This window comes from Hyalella azteca, unplaced genomic scaffold (genome assembly GCF_000764305.2).
Source record: "Hyalella azteca isolate HAZT.00-mixed unplaced genomic scaffold, Hazt_2.0.2 contig16463, whole genome shotgun sequence".
In the NCBI taxonomy this organism is placed as follows: Eukaryota; Metazoa; Arthropoda; class Malacostraca; order Amphipoda; family Hyalellidae; genus Hyalella; species Hyalella azteca.
In genome coordinates, this window is record NW_025946286.1 from 380110 (window position 1) to 393765 (window position 13656).

Consider the following 13656-nt stretch of genomic DNA (forward strand, 5'->3'; position numbering starts at 1 on the left):
TTAGTCCACTCGATAAACTTATAATTCCAGGTATATTCAATACTTTATTACTAACGAGCATAACAAAAAGCAAGCCTCTCTCATGCACAACTCATTTCAAGCCTAATGAAACTTAATTGTACTCAGATTATAAGCAGTTTATTTATAATAAAGCGTTATTGCAAAGTTCAGGAAGTACAATACCAAAATAACAAGCCAAGTCTTCATCTCACCTTTGCAACACTATCGTAAACTTCTTTCAATGAATCTCCTTTAAGAAAAGCTTCGAAAACTGAAGATTGAAAAATTTTGATGAGTTGCAACTCTCCTCGTCTTTTCACTTCGAAGCCTTTAAGCTCGGCCAACGAGCCGTCAAAATTGAAGACTGCGTAGCGCTTCTTCAACTTTTTTCCTTCTTCTTTGGAAGCCGGCAGGATCATTGCAAGGTATGGACCATCAACCTGAAGTAATAATGATTTATCAGAGGAATTTTCAGTCAGCTCGTTTTCTTAGTCTGGTATACAACCCCCCAAAAAAAGGTTGTAATTTCATAAATACTGAAATTATATGAGAGAAATGATCACGGTATAAAATATTTAATGCCGAAAACGGGTTTCTTTCAAAATAAGCGGTGAGGTTTCAAGTGTTGCTGGAACTAACCTCAAAAAATATAGAATTTTCTGAGCGTACGTGGTACTTCATCTTGTCATTGGGATCCTGATCGTGGTACTGGTCGTTGGTGTAGTGATCCTTCACCATCACATTGAGGATAGCACCGGGATAAGATATAGTAACCTGCAAACACGATATAGTCACCTGCCTGATCATATATTGCTGAGAACTTATGCGGCTTCTTATCACGTTAATATTGTCAAATACATATTATCATTATAAACAACTTCTTGCGTTCCTCAAAGCGCTGTGCAGATGAGGTATTTGCTGATGAATACAGGCAGTTTATGAGTGAGGCACATGCTGTCAGATCGTCACCTTGCTTTTCTTCGCGTGAGTGGTTTTGAAAACAAAATTTTCGGGAAATGATGCTGGCAAGATGCACCAAATGCCATCAGTGTCCAATTCGAGCGGCCGTCCGATCTGAAGATGAATAATACAAATCCCTTATTTCAATCACAAGGCCAGTACACTAAACCCTCTGCTAATAATACAGGAAATAATTTTCCAAGTATAAAATATTGACAGATCATATAAAATGTATTTATCGATGTTTGTTCTCAATCAGTTTTGATACAAGTGAACACGAAAAATGCCGAGGGGAATTATCCATAAACATTGTTAAAAATCGGTGTAAAGAGAGAAAGATTAACCTGTATGAAATCATATTAATCAAACACTTCTCTATGCACTATCAAACATAAGGTTAAAGTAAATAAGGTATTACGAGGTGCGATCGAGAATAGCAAACAATCCCGTCATTCCCGTGACGGATTGGTTGAATGGTTTGATTTCAGTTCAGTGATTAATTGATGTCCGTGACGTCACTGATATCAGTGTCGTCACAGGCGAACAATGAACTACATCCACAAAACTGAACTTCTCGCGGGTCAACCTTATACTAGTTCAACCATGAGACTTGTTAGCCAGCCCAGAATTCGGCGATATTAGAGAATGGTTTTAACATAATTCAATAATTTAAGAACCTGTTCGATGATCTCTCTGCTCTTTGTGATGATAGTAGAGCCCGTGTGGCACACAATACCCGCCATCTCCATGGAGTGCCAGCGAGATCCTTTCCTCATGACATAGCCATAGAAGGAGTTCAGGATACACTTGTGTGCAAGCTGCAGGGAATCGTATAGCACTGCCTTCGAGTTGGCAGCCTTGATCTCGCCGAGGTCACCCTGAGTGAACAATTACAAAACTCAACATCACAAAAGTTAAAAGGCGAAACAACAAACAAAATGAAGGACACTAGAGGTTTGTCAGGTAAACATCTGTTGGAGTACTCATTGAAGCCTAAAAATCACATAGAGAGTCGCAGTGAACTACTCGTCTTTCATTACAAATTTACTATCACTGAACCATTCAGAGCACAAATCGTGAAATAGCTTGACCCCTGCAATACATTTCAGGAAATCTTGAGAATGAGATTAGGCTCATCAGTTCGCCTAACGCCTTAAAAACTGTACCAACGTTAATGGTTTCTTCAATTGTTAGCTACGTAGACTAACACAACCACAATAGGCTTTAGTCCGAGGTTTCACCTTAGCCATAGCGTCAGCAACTTCTTTTTTAGATGACTTGGCAAGGCCCTTATACTCGTAGCGACGATCCCTGAAGCTGAGCACCGTGTTTACGTAGAAGGGATTCTCGCGCTGGCAGATGGTCTGCTGACGCTCTTCTAGTCGCGTCACGTGCAGGCGCTTGTACGCGATGCGGCAGTATTCCTGCAGGCGTTTCTTTGTCACCGCGGCCTGCTCTTCTCTGATGTGAGATAATTAGATTAATTTCTCAGAGTTGAACGCAATTCGATGAAAGGTAGAAGCGTCATTTTTAATAAGTTGAGTGATCGAAAATTGAAAAATTTTCTATACTATCAACTCGTACGTGCAAACTCGTATACGGTAATAAAAACTTGTTTCGTAAAACTTGAAATTAAATAATAACCATATTCCTAATACACAATAACCCTCTTCCGTGTACAGATCCATTAACCGTCGTCCATACTGTCCATATTTCAAGGCCGCGTATCTAGCACAGCGATGGTTATATTACCCAAGTTGAGGCTGTAGGCACGCACTTAGTGAGCTGATGGAAAGCCCTGTGAGGCTGTCCAGGCACGAGTGGCGGAAAACGCTCCGTCTGCAGCTGATGTTGTGCTCGCTGCACCTCAGCGCGGCTGGCAGGCATCACTTCGCCGCGCCACAGCCAAGTCATGCGCCTCTGGCAGCAGCTGCCAGGCTTGTTGAAGTCACACGCCGCGCACGTCTCTTCTGAAACCTGGTCAACGCAGGATATTCATAGACGTTGAAATGAAAAAAAAAATTTTTTAACAATATTTGGACTTGATGTTTATGTTGATATATTTAATGTGAGTAACGATGATTCTTCAAAAAATATAAATCAATTCAATATTGAAACGTACAAAAATTGAGCTAATTTTCACAAAGCAAATAGCTGCCGGAATGAGCCAAACAACACAAAAAAAAAAGAATTTAAATTCAAGTTACCCGTCGAGTTGACCCCAATTAACGGTCTGATTGTGCAACCAGTAATGAATAAAATTTAAAAATAATACGGATACTAACAAGAAAGTATAATTTTTACACAGTAACTTACCATTGCAGAAGGTTGGAGTCTGTTAGTCAATATAATATTTGGGTACATCGCACCAACGTCCAAGTGATAAATCAAAGGATTCTCAAGTCTGTTGGGTGTGTCCCGGAGATCTTCAAGTTTAGCACGAATCTCCTGAGCCACTTCATCATAGTTAGTGACATCTGTTAAAGGAACCCCTTCTTCAACCTCCAGGGTAAACTTCAGAGTTCGATCTAAATTGTCCAAGAGGTTTTGGAATGCTTCAGGTACCTGCCCATGGCAAAAAAAAATGTATCAAGTGCAGCAAATGAATTTAACAACAAAGTGATTAGAATTTTGCAACGTGATACAAAATAGAGGAGTATCTAGAATGCGAATACACAAACGTCAACAATAGTCAATATTTACAAATATTTCATACAAAGAAATATAGATGAAGAAGTTAAGTGTAGCAAAGGCTAAATATCTTTGCAAGCAAGTAACCATCATTTTGATCAAATGATCTAACACCAGAGAACAGCCTACCATGCGGAAGCGACAAGGAATATCTGCTCTGAAAACTCCAGATTCAATTGCCTCTACATGACCGCCCACGTATGTTTCTTGATCGAGCAGTTTGCCGTCTTCAGTTGTAGGTACCAGCGAACTTTCCTGTTTGTTTGGATAGATGATGTTTGCATGGTATGCTTCAACCATCAGCAGCGCCTCGCACAGAGTTCCAGAGCCTTTTCGCAAAACCTGTCGCGAGAGCAGCAAATGAACTATTACGAAAACAGTCCAAACATTTTGAACTTAGATAATTTTTTTTTGGTTGATACATAATGCACCAATGATCATAATGATATTTCTAAATCATTCGGTTTCGATTACAAAGGACCAAAATGGGTGGCTTTAGACAAATATAATCAACTTGACAAAATTTGATAAAAGGAATACTCGGCAGAGCAACAAACTTTTGTGTAATAACTATAATTAGTGTTAACCCAAGATCTAATCCAGCAAGCTTAGCGCTCTAGAAGTAAGGACGATGTGAGTCTTGCAATGATCAAAGTTACGCACCTCATCAGGCTCCATAGGAATGATGGTGCACAGAGCAAAAATGAAGGGGTGAACATACTTCATGTAGAGGTAATAAGTTGCTACAGCATCCGACACTGAGTAATTAGCTAGCACCTGCAATAAATACAAGGAAAACGTGAAAATAAATAATAAAACAGTACAAATTTCCATAAAACTTATGCAATTATTTCCAAGTAAAGCATAACAAAAACTTATGACAACATAGGATTGCCAATATCAGTATATAAAAGTCAGATAAACTAAGTGACCATCTATCATTGTACTATTAATGTTAAACATCACGATCATGTACATATTTTCTTTTAAAAATTACCTGAGGCTGATCCGCTGCAAGCTTACACATGTCCTCAGGGTCAAGTTCTACAGGATCGTAGCGAAGTTTTGCTTTTGCAACAGCCTTTAGATTCTGTGAACCCATGGGAAGGTAGGAATCTCGTTTCACCCAACTGAAAATGACAGAAATATATATTTATATGGCAGTCGGCCAATATTTTCATTTGCTTCCATTCAGTCAGTTACTTCAAAAAATACATAAGACGAGATGATTCTGACTGGCAACACAATACTATGGCGCATCAGAAGCGAAAAAACAACACCAAAAATCGCGTTTAAAGTCACACAAACGACAAGTTCATAAAATCCAAATTAATTTTTGTTCATTTAACCAGAAACAGTCCATGTGGATCGCAGGTCTGCTGATGTAATTGCCAGCAGAGTTGCGCGAGAAGCCGATCTCTGTAAGCATACTGATTCCATGGAAGCCTGCGCGGGACTCCACAAATGACCAATCAAAGAAATCTCCGTTGTACGTCACGAAGATATGCGGACGAACCTGAAGAAAACATTGTTGAACATAAATCTCCGTCGATGACTTCCTTCAAGATAATAATCTGTCAGATAAAACAAGTAGTGGACAATGTAAAGAGGAAACATGAAAACAAGAGGATTGTGGCTTCAGAGAAAACCGTTTGCAACTAAATTTAAATAAGCAGTTACAACGAATGACCACTTATTATGTTTTGTAGAAATTAGTAGAATATATTAGTTATTTGAACTAGCACAGCCTTGTTCCACATTTGACAAACGTGACCAGTATAATTGAAGAAACTACGACTACGTCGTTCCTAATGATGAATAATACCAAACCGTTATTAATTTACAGGCGAAATGAATAGAATAAACTAATGTGCCTGCACAACTTTGCATACCTCCATGATGTGATCGAAAAATCGCTGCAGCAGCGCCATCTCGTTCTGCTCATTGAAGACCACAAAAGGTCCCTCAAACTCAGGCCGCGGCGTGTACTCGAAATCCTCAACATCTTCACTCACGATCTCCCGATTGGTGATCAGAAAGCCCTGAATAGTATAAAATAACACTGAAAACCAACAGGAGTGCAAAATCATCTTAAGGGTACAAATTTTAATCTACAGCGCAAACTTGGACTTACACCCGTTGTTAATATCATGGGTGTAAGATATTTCAGTAATCTTCAGCACTGCCCATAATATGGGTTAATGATACTTCAGCAATATCCAGCCAAAACTGTCTGCTAGATGGTATAGATTTAATAAAAAACATATGTGCTGCTTTGAAATGCAACTTGTATGTCGTGATTTATCGCAATGTTAAACCCAATGCATTTGGTTCGAGATCCGTAACTCGCACCTGTCCGTCTATCATGTAAGAGATCATCATGATCTGGTCGGAAGAACTATCCGGGAACTTGAGAGGGAGTTTCGTGGTCTCGATATCATAAGCAAGGACGATGCAGTCCGGCCAGACGAGGAGGTCAGGCCTGGGCGTGATGACTGGAGGGGAGGAACCGCGCACGCTGTACCATCGGCCCACCGTCACCCGCAGGTCGATGGACACACGCACGTGGTAAGGCACGTCGTACTCCCTGCAACGAACCATAAACAATGTAAGAAACCTGGTAAGAACTACATGTAACTGAATGAAACATGGAACCATTGCTACATAAACGGTTTTGGCTGCATGTAGTAGCGCACATATCTATCAGTATATTGCTTAAAAAACTAACTAAAAAATATATGAAAGAAACGATTTGACCAAAACTGGCAGAACCCATCACACTTCTTCCTGAAATTAGGATTTGGCAGGAAACTAAAATTTGGCTGAACATGAGAATAATCAGAAAACAATTTTGCTACTTTACATCCACATCGAGAAGCATAACATATGATCAAAAAATAACACAACTAAAAATAATATCATTACAATAGATGGTAACAAGCACGATCGTCTGTAATTAATAATGGGCGAAACACAACTACACAGCACTACTCTGGGGGGCTCATGTTGAAGAAATTCCGTCAAACAACGTTACATCGTAAAAATAACTGGCTTCATGACCACAAATAAATTAATATTGGTTGATCGAGCGTGTATCCACGATACTTACCGTGTCGGGATGAATGCATGGGCATAAAATTTTAAATCGATATAAAAATGTTTAATTTGTAGGTGTAAAATGTATGAAAAAAATATAACTCAGTAGTCACAGAAGACAGTGACAGAAAGCGCATTTTCTCGTCGACGAAAACGTGAAGTCACGGACGGACGGACGGACACGACGATCACAATAGCGCCTTTTTTCCATAAATGATAAAATGCGCTAAAAAGGTCACCGATTTAAACTAGATGTAGGAGACAGGCTTTGCAACAACTGGATTCTTAAATAGAAGTCATAATCTATCCCGGACAATTAGGTGCTAACCGGCTAGCTGTTGAGTTTTTTTAGGTCTGTTGTGCTTCAGGAGCTTCTAAGAATCTACAGTTATTAAAAGACCAGAGCATACTTTTTATTAACAATTTTCTTACTGTTTTTTTCGATGAGCCGAACGAAATTTCTTGCAGGTGCTTGGAGAACAAAAAGCAGATTACCAAATGACATTTTACTGGAATGTGACGTTTCGAATATATCAATATTCATTATCAAGCAAAGGAAGAGTTACTATTACAACGCTTAAAATTGAAATTTGAACATGACATAAGTTCATACGATATACGATACTTTCTGTATGAACTTGTGTCATGTCCAAATTTCAATTTTAAGCGTTGCAATAACTCTTCACTTGCTTGATAATGAATATTGATATATTCGAAACGTCGCATTCCAGTAAAATGTCATTTGGTAATCTGCTTTTTGATCTCCAAGCACCTGCAAGAAATTTCGTTTGGCTCATCGAAAAAAAAACAATAAGAAAATTGTTAATAAAAAGTATGCTCTGGTCTTCAATCAAACCTGTATAAATGAAGAAGTTCTGCCAAACTACACTAATTATTAAATTACATTAATTATGTATAGGAACATTTCACTATTTTTACTCATGAGCAAATTTTAAACTTAATGTTGAATACGAAGGTTATACCATTGTGAATATCATTTAGAAGCTTCAATTTATCCTGTTCAAGAAGTTCTATTTTAATTATGAAAGCCGGTGAAATTTTTCAATTAGTAGGTTTATTGGTATATAAGAGTAGATTCAGTGAATATTAGCACAAATTTCGAAGTGGTTGTGATAGCACTATTAAAATTACTGTAACTTGACCTAGTTCATTGAAAAGTTCTTCTGAACACAAGGAAATCATACTTGGCATGCTGCTTGATATTGGTGCTTAACTACAACGCACGTGGGTGCTAATTAATTCTATTCCTCTCGCCTGATGTCGATGATGTGATCCAAGTTGTCTTGCTGGGACTTGTGGCTGTCAGTGGAGGAGTTGTCCGGCTTCTTGAGGAGGTCGGCGTAGACGCTGCGGTTCTTGGCCGCCTCTCGATTGCGGCGCACCACAGCCAGCAGAGGCTGCTTCACCTGAACACATGTTACACTAGTATTAACTTCATTCAAAAACTTTTAGAAACTGTAAATTATTTAATAGCATAGTCAATATTTAAATGCTCTTTCAATCAATCCTACTTCAATTGTTTTAATCAGAAGATATCTACATTGCTTGGTAACAAATACAATAATTAAACTCATTTTATAAAAATATGGTAGTAAAAAGAATAGTTTCTTCCTAATCTTAATAAAAATTACTGTTGATTCCTCAAACAGAATTATCATTCATGCTTCAGCAACTAGGTACTTCTGATTGGTATCATTGGTCAATATAATCTACTTATTAGCATTCAAACTTTTTCACTCACACGAATATATATACATTAGGAAACTGTTCATGTCTTCACATAGAAATAGGAAAGTTATGACAAACTATATGGAAAATTTTGGACCAAGCGCAGTTATGATGAAAAATTTATCCAGTATACAGAACACCTTCAACTGCAGTTTTCTCTTATATGTTAAACAGCTTAAAGATGCTTCAAGTCTCACTTGAAGCTAAAGAAGAACGAATTACACATGTCTTCAGTAGAGTACAAATGGTAGTTCTTGTAATGTAATCTCATGATAATCAAGTAAGCCCTGCAACTTAAGATCACTTGCCTTCATGAGGTCATTGTTTGTCAAGAAGGAGAGTTTGATGAGGGTGCGCTTCAGGCCGGTCAAGTGATTATCCTGGAAAGGAATAATGAAAGTTTGACTATATAGTGTTAGAGCCCATCAAGTTATTATGCTTGAGACAAAGAATTAAAGTTTGATAAGAGTGTGCTTGCTGCTTATCAAGTGATCATTATAGAGAGAAAGTCTAACTGATTCACGAGAAGGAGCTCGAGGCTTGTAAAGTGATTATGCTCGAGAGGAATCATACCGTACTTAAGGCTTGTAGTCAGAAAGTAGCAAAGTCTGAGAGTGAAGAAATGCATAGGGAAGAGCCGAGCCTGTTCGTAGCCTCTCGGTTCTCTATCAGTGCCTTAAGGATTCATTACTAGAGATATACCAAGTGTGTGATAAGTTATTTAACAGTTGTTCAACTGTAAAATCACTGAAATAAGTAACTTGATTGCTATCATAAAATTCACATTACTCTTATTTGGTGTTTAGAAATCAAATCTTAAACTTGTAATAATATAATTTCATCAAACACATTGATGAAAAAAAGGAAAAAAAGTGGTTTTGCAATTTTTTGATGTAAATGAAAAATCTTAAAATTATAGTAAAATGTAAAATATTTGAAAATTTTAATATTGTAAAATTGTAAAGTATAGTAATAGTAATGTAATGTAAATAGTACACTAGTAATAGTAATGTTATGTAGCTACCACTAGTATAGTTACATTACATTACTTAGTAATAGTAATGTAAAATAGTATGCCAATCAATATGTTATTTTTCAATATTAATGTCATGTTATGAAATGTTGAATTTATTACTATATACCCAGTTTCAATGTGGAAAAGCAAATTTGCCCATGGAAAAATGTGAGAATTTAATTTGTCTCCAAACAATTAAGCACTTGCACACTATCACCAAGAATAGTAGACAAAACAATTCCTTGTGCTATGAAAATCTCGGAAAATTTGAAGCAGCCTCTCCTGACAAACTTTTAAATCTACAATTAACCTCTAAAATGCTATACTCCAAAGACCAATTGTTCAGTAATTACCCTATAAATGTACAATGCTCACCAAATCAAGGTCTTCTTTCTTGACAATTTCAACTGATGCAATCTGGCCTGCGAATTTTTTACTAAGAAATGTTGTGATGTCCCTCAACACCTCAGGTGCAGTGATGACATAGAAATATGGCCGATATGGCATCGAAACCTGAAATTCAAGATAATTTGATGACCAAGTCTCTAAAAAATACAATCTGTTGCAGTATAATCAATAAGTTGGGGCTGATATCCACATCTTTTAATTAACACAACACATAAACTACAATACTTTCAATGGATATACTCTTTACTCATGAAGTTTCAAATACTTAAAGTTGTATATACATGTATCGGAAGCTAACTCAACAGCATTCAAAGGAAGTAAATAAGGAACACCATCAGGTCAACTTAGATGCATAATCTCAATCAAACTGCAGGTAAAAACAAGGGTAATAATCTGATAATATATTCAGAATCAATCTTTTCATCATATGTGAACATGGTGCTTAGCTCTTCATGTTACATACCTTGAATCTGGAGCCATCTTCCTCCAAAAAGTAGAAGTCCACAGCACTCAGCAGTCTCTTGTCTTCATCAAGGATTTCAGTCTTTTTGGAAAAAAATTAAATGATTTGAACTAGATACTTTAGAAATAATTCACCATTTTATTTATCTGTGTTGTTTAAAAAAAAGCAAGGCTATCTATGAGAGTTGATAATTTAATGAACAGAATGATACTACGGTACTTATTCTCAGCAGATGAAAAAATCAGACCTACTGAGTGTCAAGGCCATTTCTTGTCAATTTATATAACTGACAAGAAAAAATTCAACAACAATAAATATATAATCTTATTTCTGTTATACATGTATATATAATTAACAAAAACTGAAACAAATAAATTTTTATTTTGGTCCATAAAATGGTTATTTGCAATTGTGAATTAACTTACCAAATTGACTGCCTACATTTTGGCAAAAACTACAAGCATGGTGAAGTCTTTGTAACTGAGGACATATATTGAGTTTTTTTTTTTTCAAATAAAAGATCCAGCTAACTGTCCAGCCGGTCATTTTACTGGAATAACTTTAATAATAAATTTGAAACAAGTGTATCACTTGAAGCAGCAGCCACAATGTCCAGCTCATAAGTTTGAGAGCTACATAACTAACTCTGCTGCAGTGAGTCAGGTTCACCCACGGAAATTGGCTACAAATAATTGTAAGCAGTAAGTAGAGTATAGCTCATAATTGTCACTGCAATCAACCCTTGGCGGCCATTAATGAAAATTGTCATTTTAACAGTGTTAGGATAATTTCAACATCCACCAACTTGGTTACACAATATATGAAACTTGGGAATGCTAAAATATGGAGTGCTGCATCATTAAATGTGTTCTAGAGATGATAGCATAGGTGGTAATTTTGATGTTACTGGCTAGAGCAATAAGAATAAATTAAATAATATATGTTTAAAAATTACTTTTTAAAGACAACACTTCTAAAGAATCCAGTGTTTCCAATGTTACAGATTTAAAATGAATTTCTAATTTTATTTTCAAATATTAAAAAAATTAATTTCTCAATTTTTTCAATGGGTATATAAAATTTTTTCAAAATAATTTATTCAGTCAATTGATTCATGCATTGCCTCCAACTTCACACAAGTGTGCAAAATTTCATATCAATTGGACAGGTAAAAGTGTGTCAAATATCAAGTACAAGATTTGTAGCTGACAAAATTATTTCTTCAGTTTTTTTAATACCGGTATTGAAAACAAAAAATATTTTTTATTCTTAAAATTATTCATTTTGTCATTTGATTCATGCATTGTCTCCAACTTTATGCAAGTGTGCAAAATTTCAAATCGATAGGATAAGTAGAAGTGCATTAAATTTTTTATTACAAGATTTGTAGCAGACAAACAGACGAACAAGAAGTGAAGTTAACTAGAAGTGTTGTAAAATATAAAATAAGAAAAAAAATTCAAGAATTGATTTAGTTAAGTTAGAATTTATGAATGAAAATTATTCATGGAATTTAATACCAGTAAAATTATTGCAGTAATTACTAGTATTTCAAAGTAATAAGTGACCAGCAAGGAATCCTAACATTGCAGAATATATATAAAGATATTATAAATCCTCTTTAATATTGCTTTCCATCAATTAGTATCTAACACTAATTTGAGGATGCCTAGTGAGTAGTAATGTCTGATTAGACTGCTATTGTTTTAATCAATTCTGTTTGTCCTAGAATCACGACAAAGACTACAAAGGTATCATATAAAATGGAGATGTATTTTTTCTTTCAACAATTTGATTAGAAAACTTACTTAACAAATGAGATTAGAAAACTTACTGAGTGCATATTAAGAAGCCATCCAACTTTTTCAGAGTGCTCTTTGTATCGTCCAAATCCATACTTCAAATCAATAGCATCGTTTTCAAGAGCAGTTTGTAGGCGCAGGTCTGAACCACCCTCACCAAACACGGACCTGTGGAAAATAATTAATTATTACAAAATTATATTCTATTTGATAAAATATGTACAACATTTTTATGATACCTCATTCCATTTGATACATTTTTCTAGTAGAAATTTGTTCTAGTCCCAGCAAAGTTTGGAATACTAGAACTTTTTATTAGAAATCTAGTGAATGGGGATATTATTTACAAATATAAAAAGTTGCAGCTCAATTATGTAGTTAAATTATAAATTAGATAAGAGACAATTATCTAGCAGCCTAGGAGGGATCATGATAGTTGAAATTGAAAACCTCTCAAAAGTTGGGAAACATTGACTCGAGTTGTAGCTGGGCAGCCTTGGCTCTCGGATAGCCTAATTCCACATAACTAGCTGCCACTACATAATACATTGTGGCCATCAGGCCAGGCCCTGCCAGTGCACTTGTGTCTTCACTGACCAGCCTTTGATAGAAACATTCTATTATTTATAACTGTATATATGAACAAACTAAACCAGGACTGGAAAAGTCCTACTTTTTTATGAAATATCCCGGCTCTAATATCATAGAATTTCAGTAGGTATGAAATCCCGCAGCTCTAATATCATGTATTTTTGTTAGATTGCAAAATCGCGGTTTGCAACTTTGCAAACATGTTGTTTTATAAAATTTTAGCATTCCACAATGAGCCAGGAAAACCTGGCAGAAGCCACCCGTGTAATTGTGAATGGAATAAAGAACCCATGCTTGCAGACAATTTTACCAGCACCTATTCTATTATCTATATTGTATATATATTTTTTTCAGTAAAACTTGGATGTCATGGAAAAGGTAAGCATTTTCACCAGCAATTTTTTAAAATTTCTGCCAGATATTCTAGAATCTTAATTGGTCATACCTATGTCATTAACAGCAGCCTATTTGAAATAGGGTAAACGCGGTATATTCCGACATCGTGGGTAATTCCGTCACCTCTCCAGCTTTTCCTTTATATTAAGCTTTGTTTTAGTTCCATGCGTTTGTTGATGGTTGAAATGGTGACGTCATACATTTGCGTGTCAAAATACTCCCAAAACACTAGGTCTTGGCCATCTAGTGGGAAAATATTGAGATCCAAAGAGAGACAATGCATGCCACCTGGTGAGATCATCGAAAAATGTGTCAAATTTGACAATTGACCTTGCTCTACCAAATAGTGAATAACTGTTTTTATAGGAAGAATATTATGGTTTGAAACTTTTAAATACATCTGTGAATATATTAGGAATCCTTTAAGTATACTTGTATTCGCTGATTTCAAGTCGTAAATAAATTAATAGATGATTAAGTTGAGA

General features: G+C 36.0%; 1 protein-coding gene across 2 annotated transcripts in view; it reads right to left on the reverse strand.

Moving 5' to 3' along the window:
* Positions 1 to 13656, reverse strand: part of LOC108667223 (DNA polymerase epsilon catalytic subunit A) — a 22328-nt gene that overhangs the window by 6265 nt on the left and 2407 nt on the right. For both annotated transcript variants that reach the window (XM_018154222.2, XM_047884919.1), the window contains exons 2-19: positions 12217 to 12352; positions 10383 to 10463; positions 9887 to 10024; positions 8805 to 8876; positions 8023 to 8174; positions 6004 to 6238; positions 5544 to 5693; positions 5001 to 5167; positions 4649 to 4781; positions 4315 to 4428; positions 3781 to 3993; positions 3277 to 3525; positions 2738 to 2937; positions 2202 to 2421; positions 1638 to 1838; positions 970 to 1074; positions 640 to 774; positions 213 to 440 (exon numbers count right to left, since the gene is read on the reverse strand). In XM_018154222.2, coding sequence (XP_018009711.1) covers positions 213 to 440; positions 640 to 774; positions 970 to 1074; positions 1638 to 1838; positions 2202 to 2421; positions 2738 to 2937; positions 3277 to 3525; positions 3781 to 3993; positions 4315 to 4428; positions 4649 to 4781; positions 5001 to 5167; positions 5544 to 5693; positions 6004 to 6238; positions 8023 to 8174; positions 8805 to 8876; positions 9887 to 10024; positions 10383 to 10463; positions 12217 to 12352 — 2929 coding nt within the window. The remainder of the gene's footprint in view (positions 1 to 212; positions 441 to 639; positions 775 to 969; positions 1075 to 1637; positions 1839 to 2201; positions 2422 to 2737; positions 2938 to 3276; positions 3526 to 3780; positions 3994 to 4314; positions 4429 to 4648; positions 4782 to 5000; positions 5168 to 5543; positions 5694 to 6003; positions 6239 to 8022; positions 8175 to 8804; positions 8877 to 9886; positions 10025 to 10382; positions 10464 to 12216; positions 12353 to 13656) is intronic.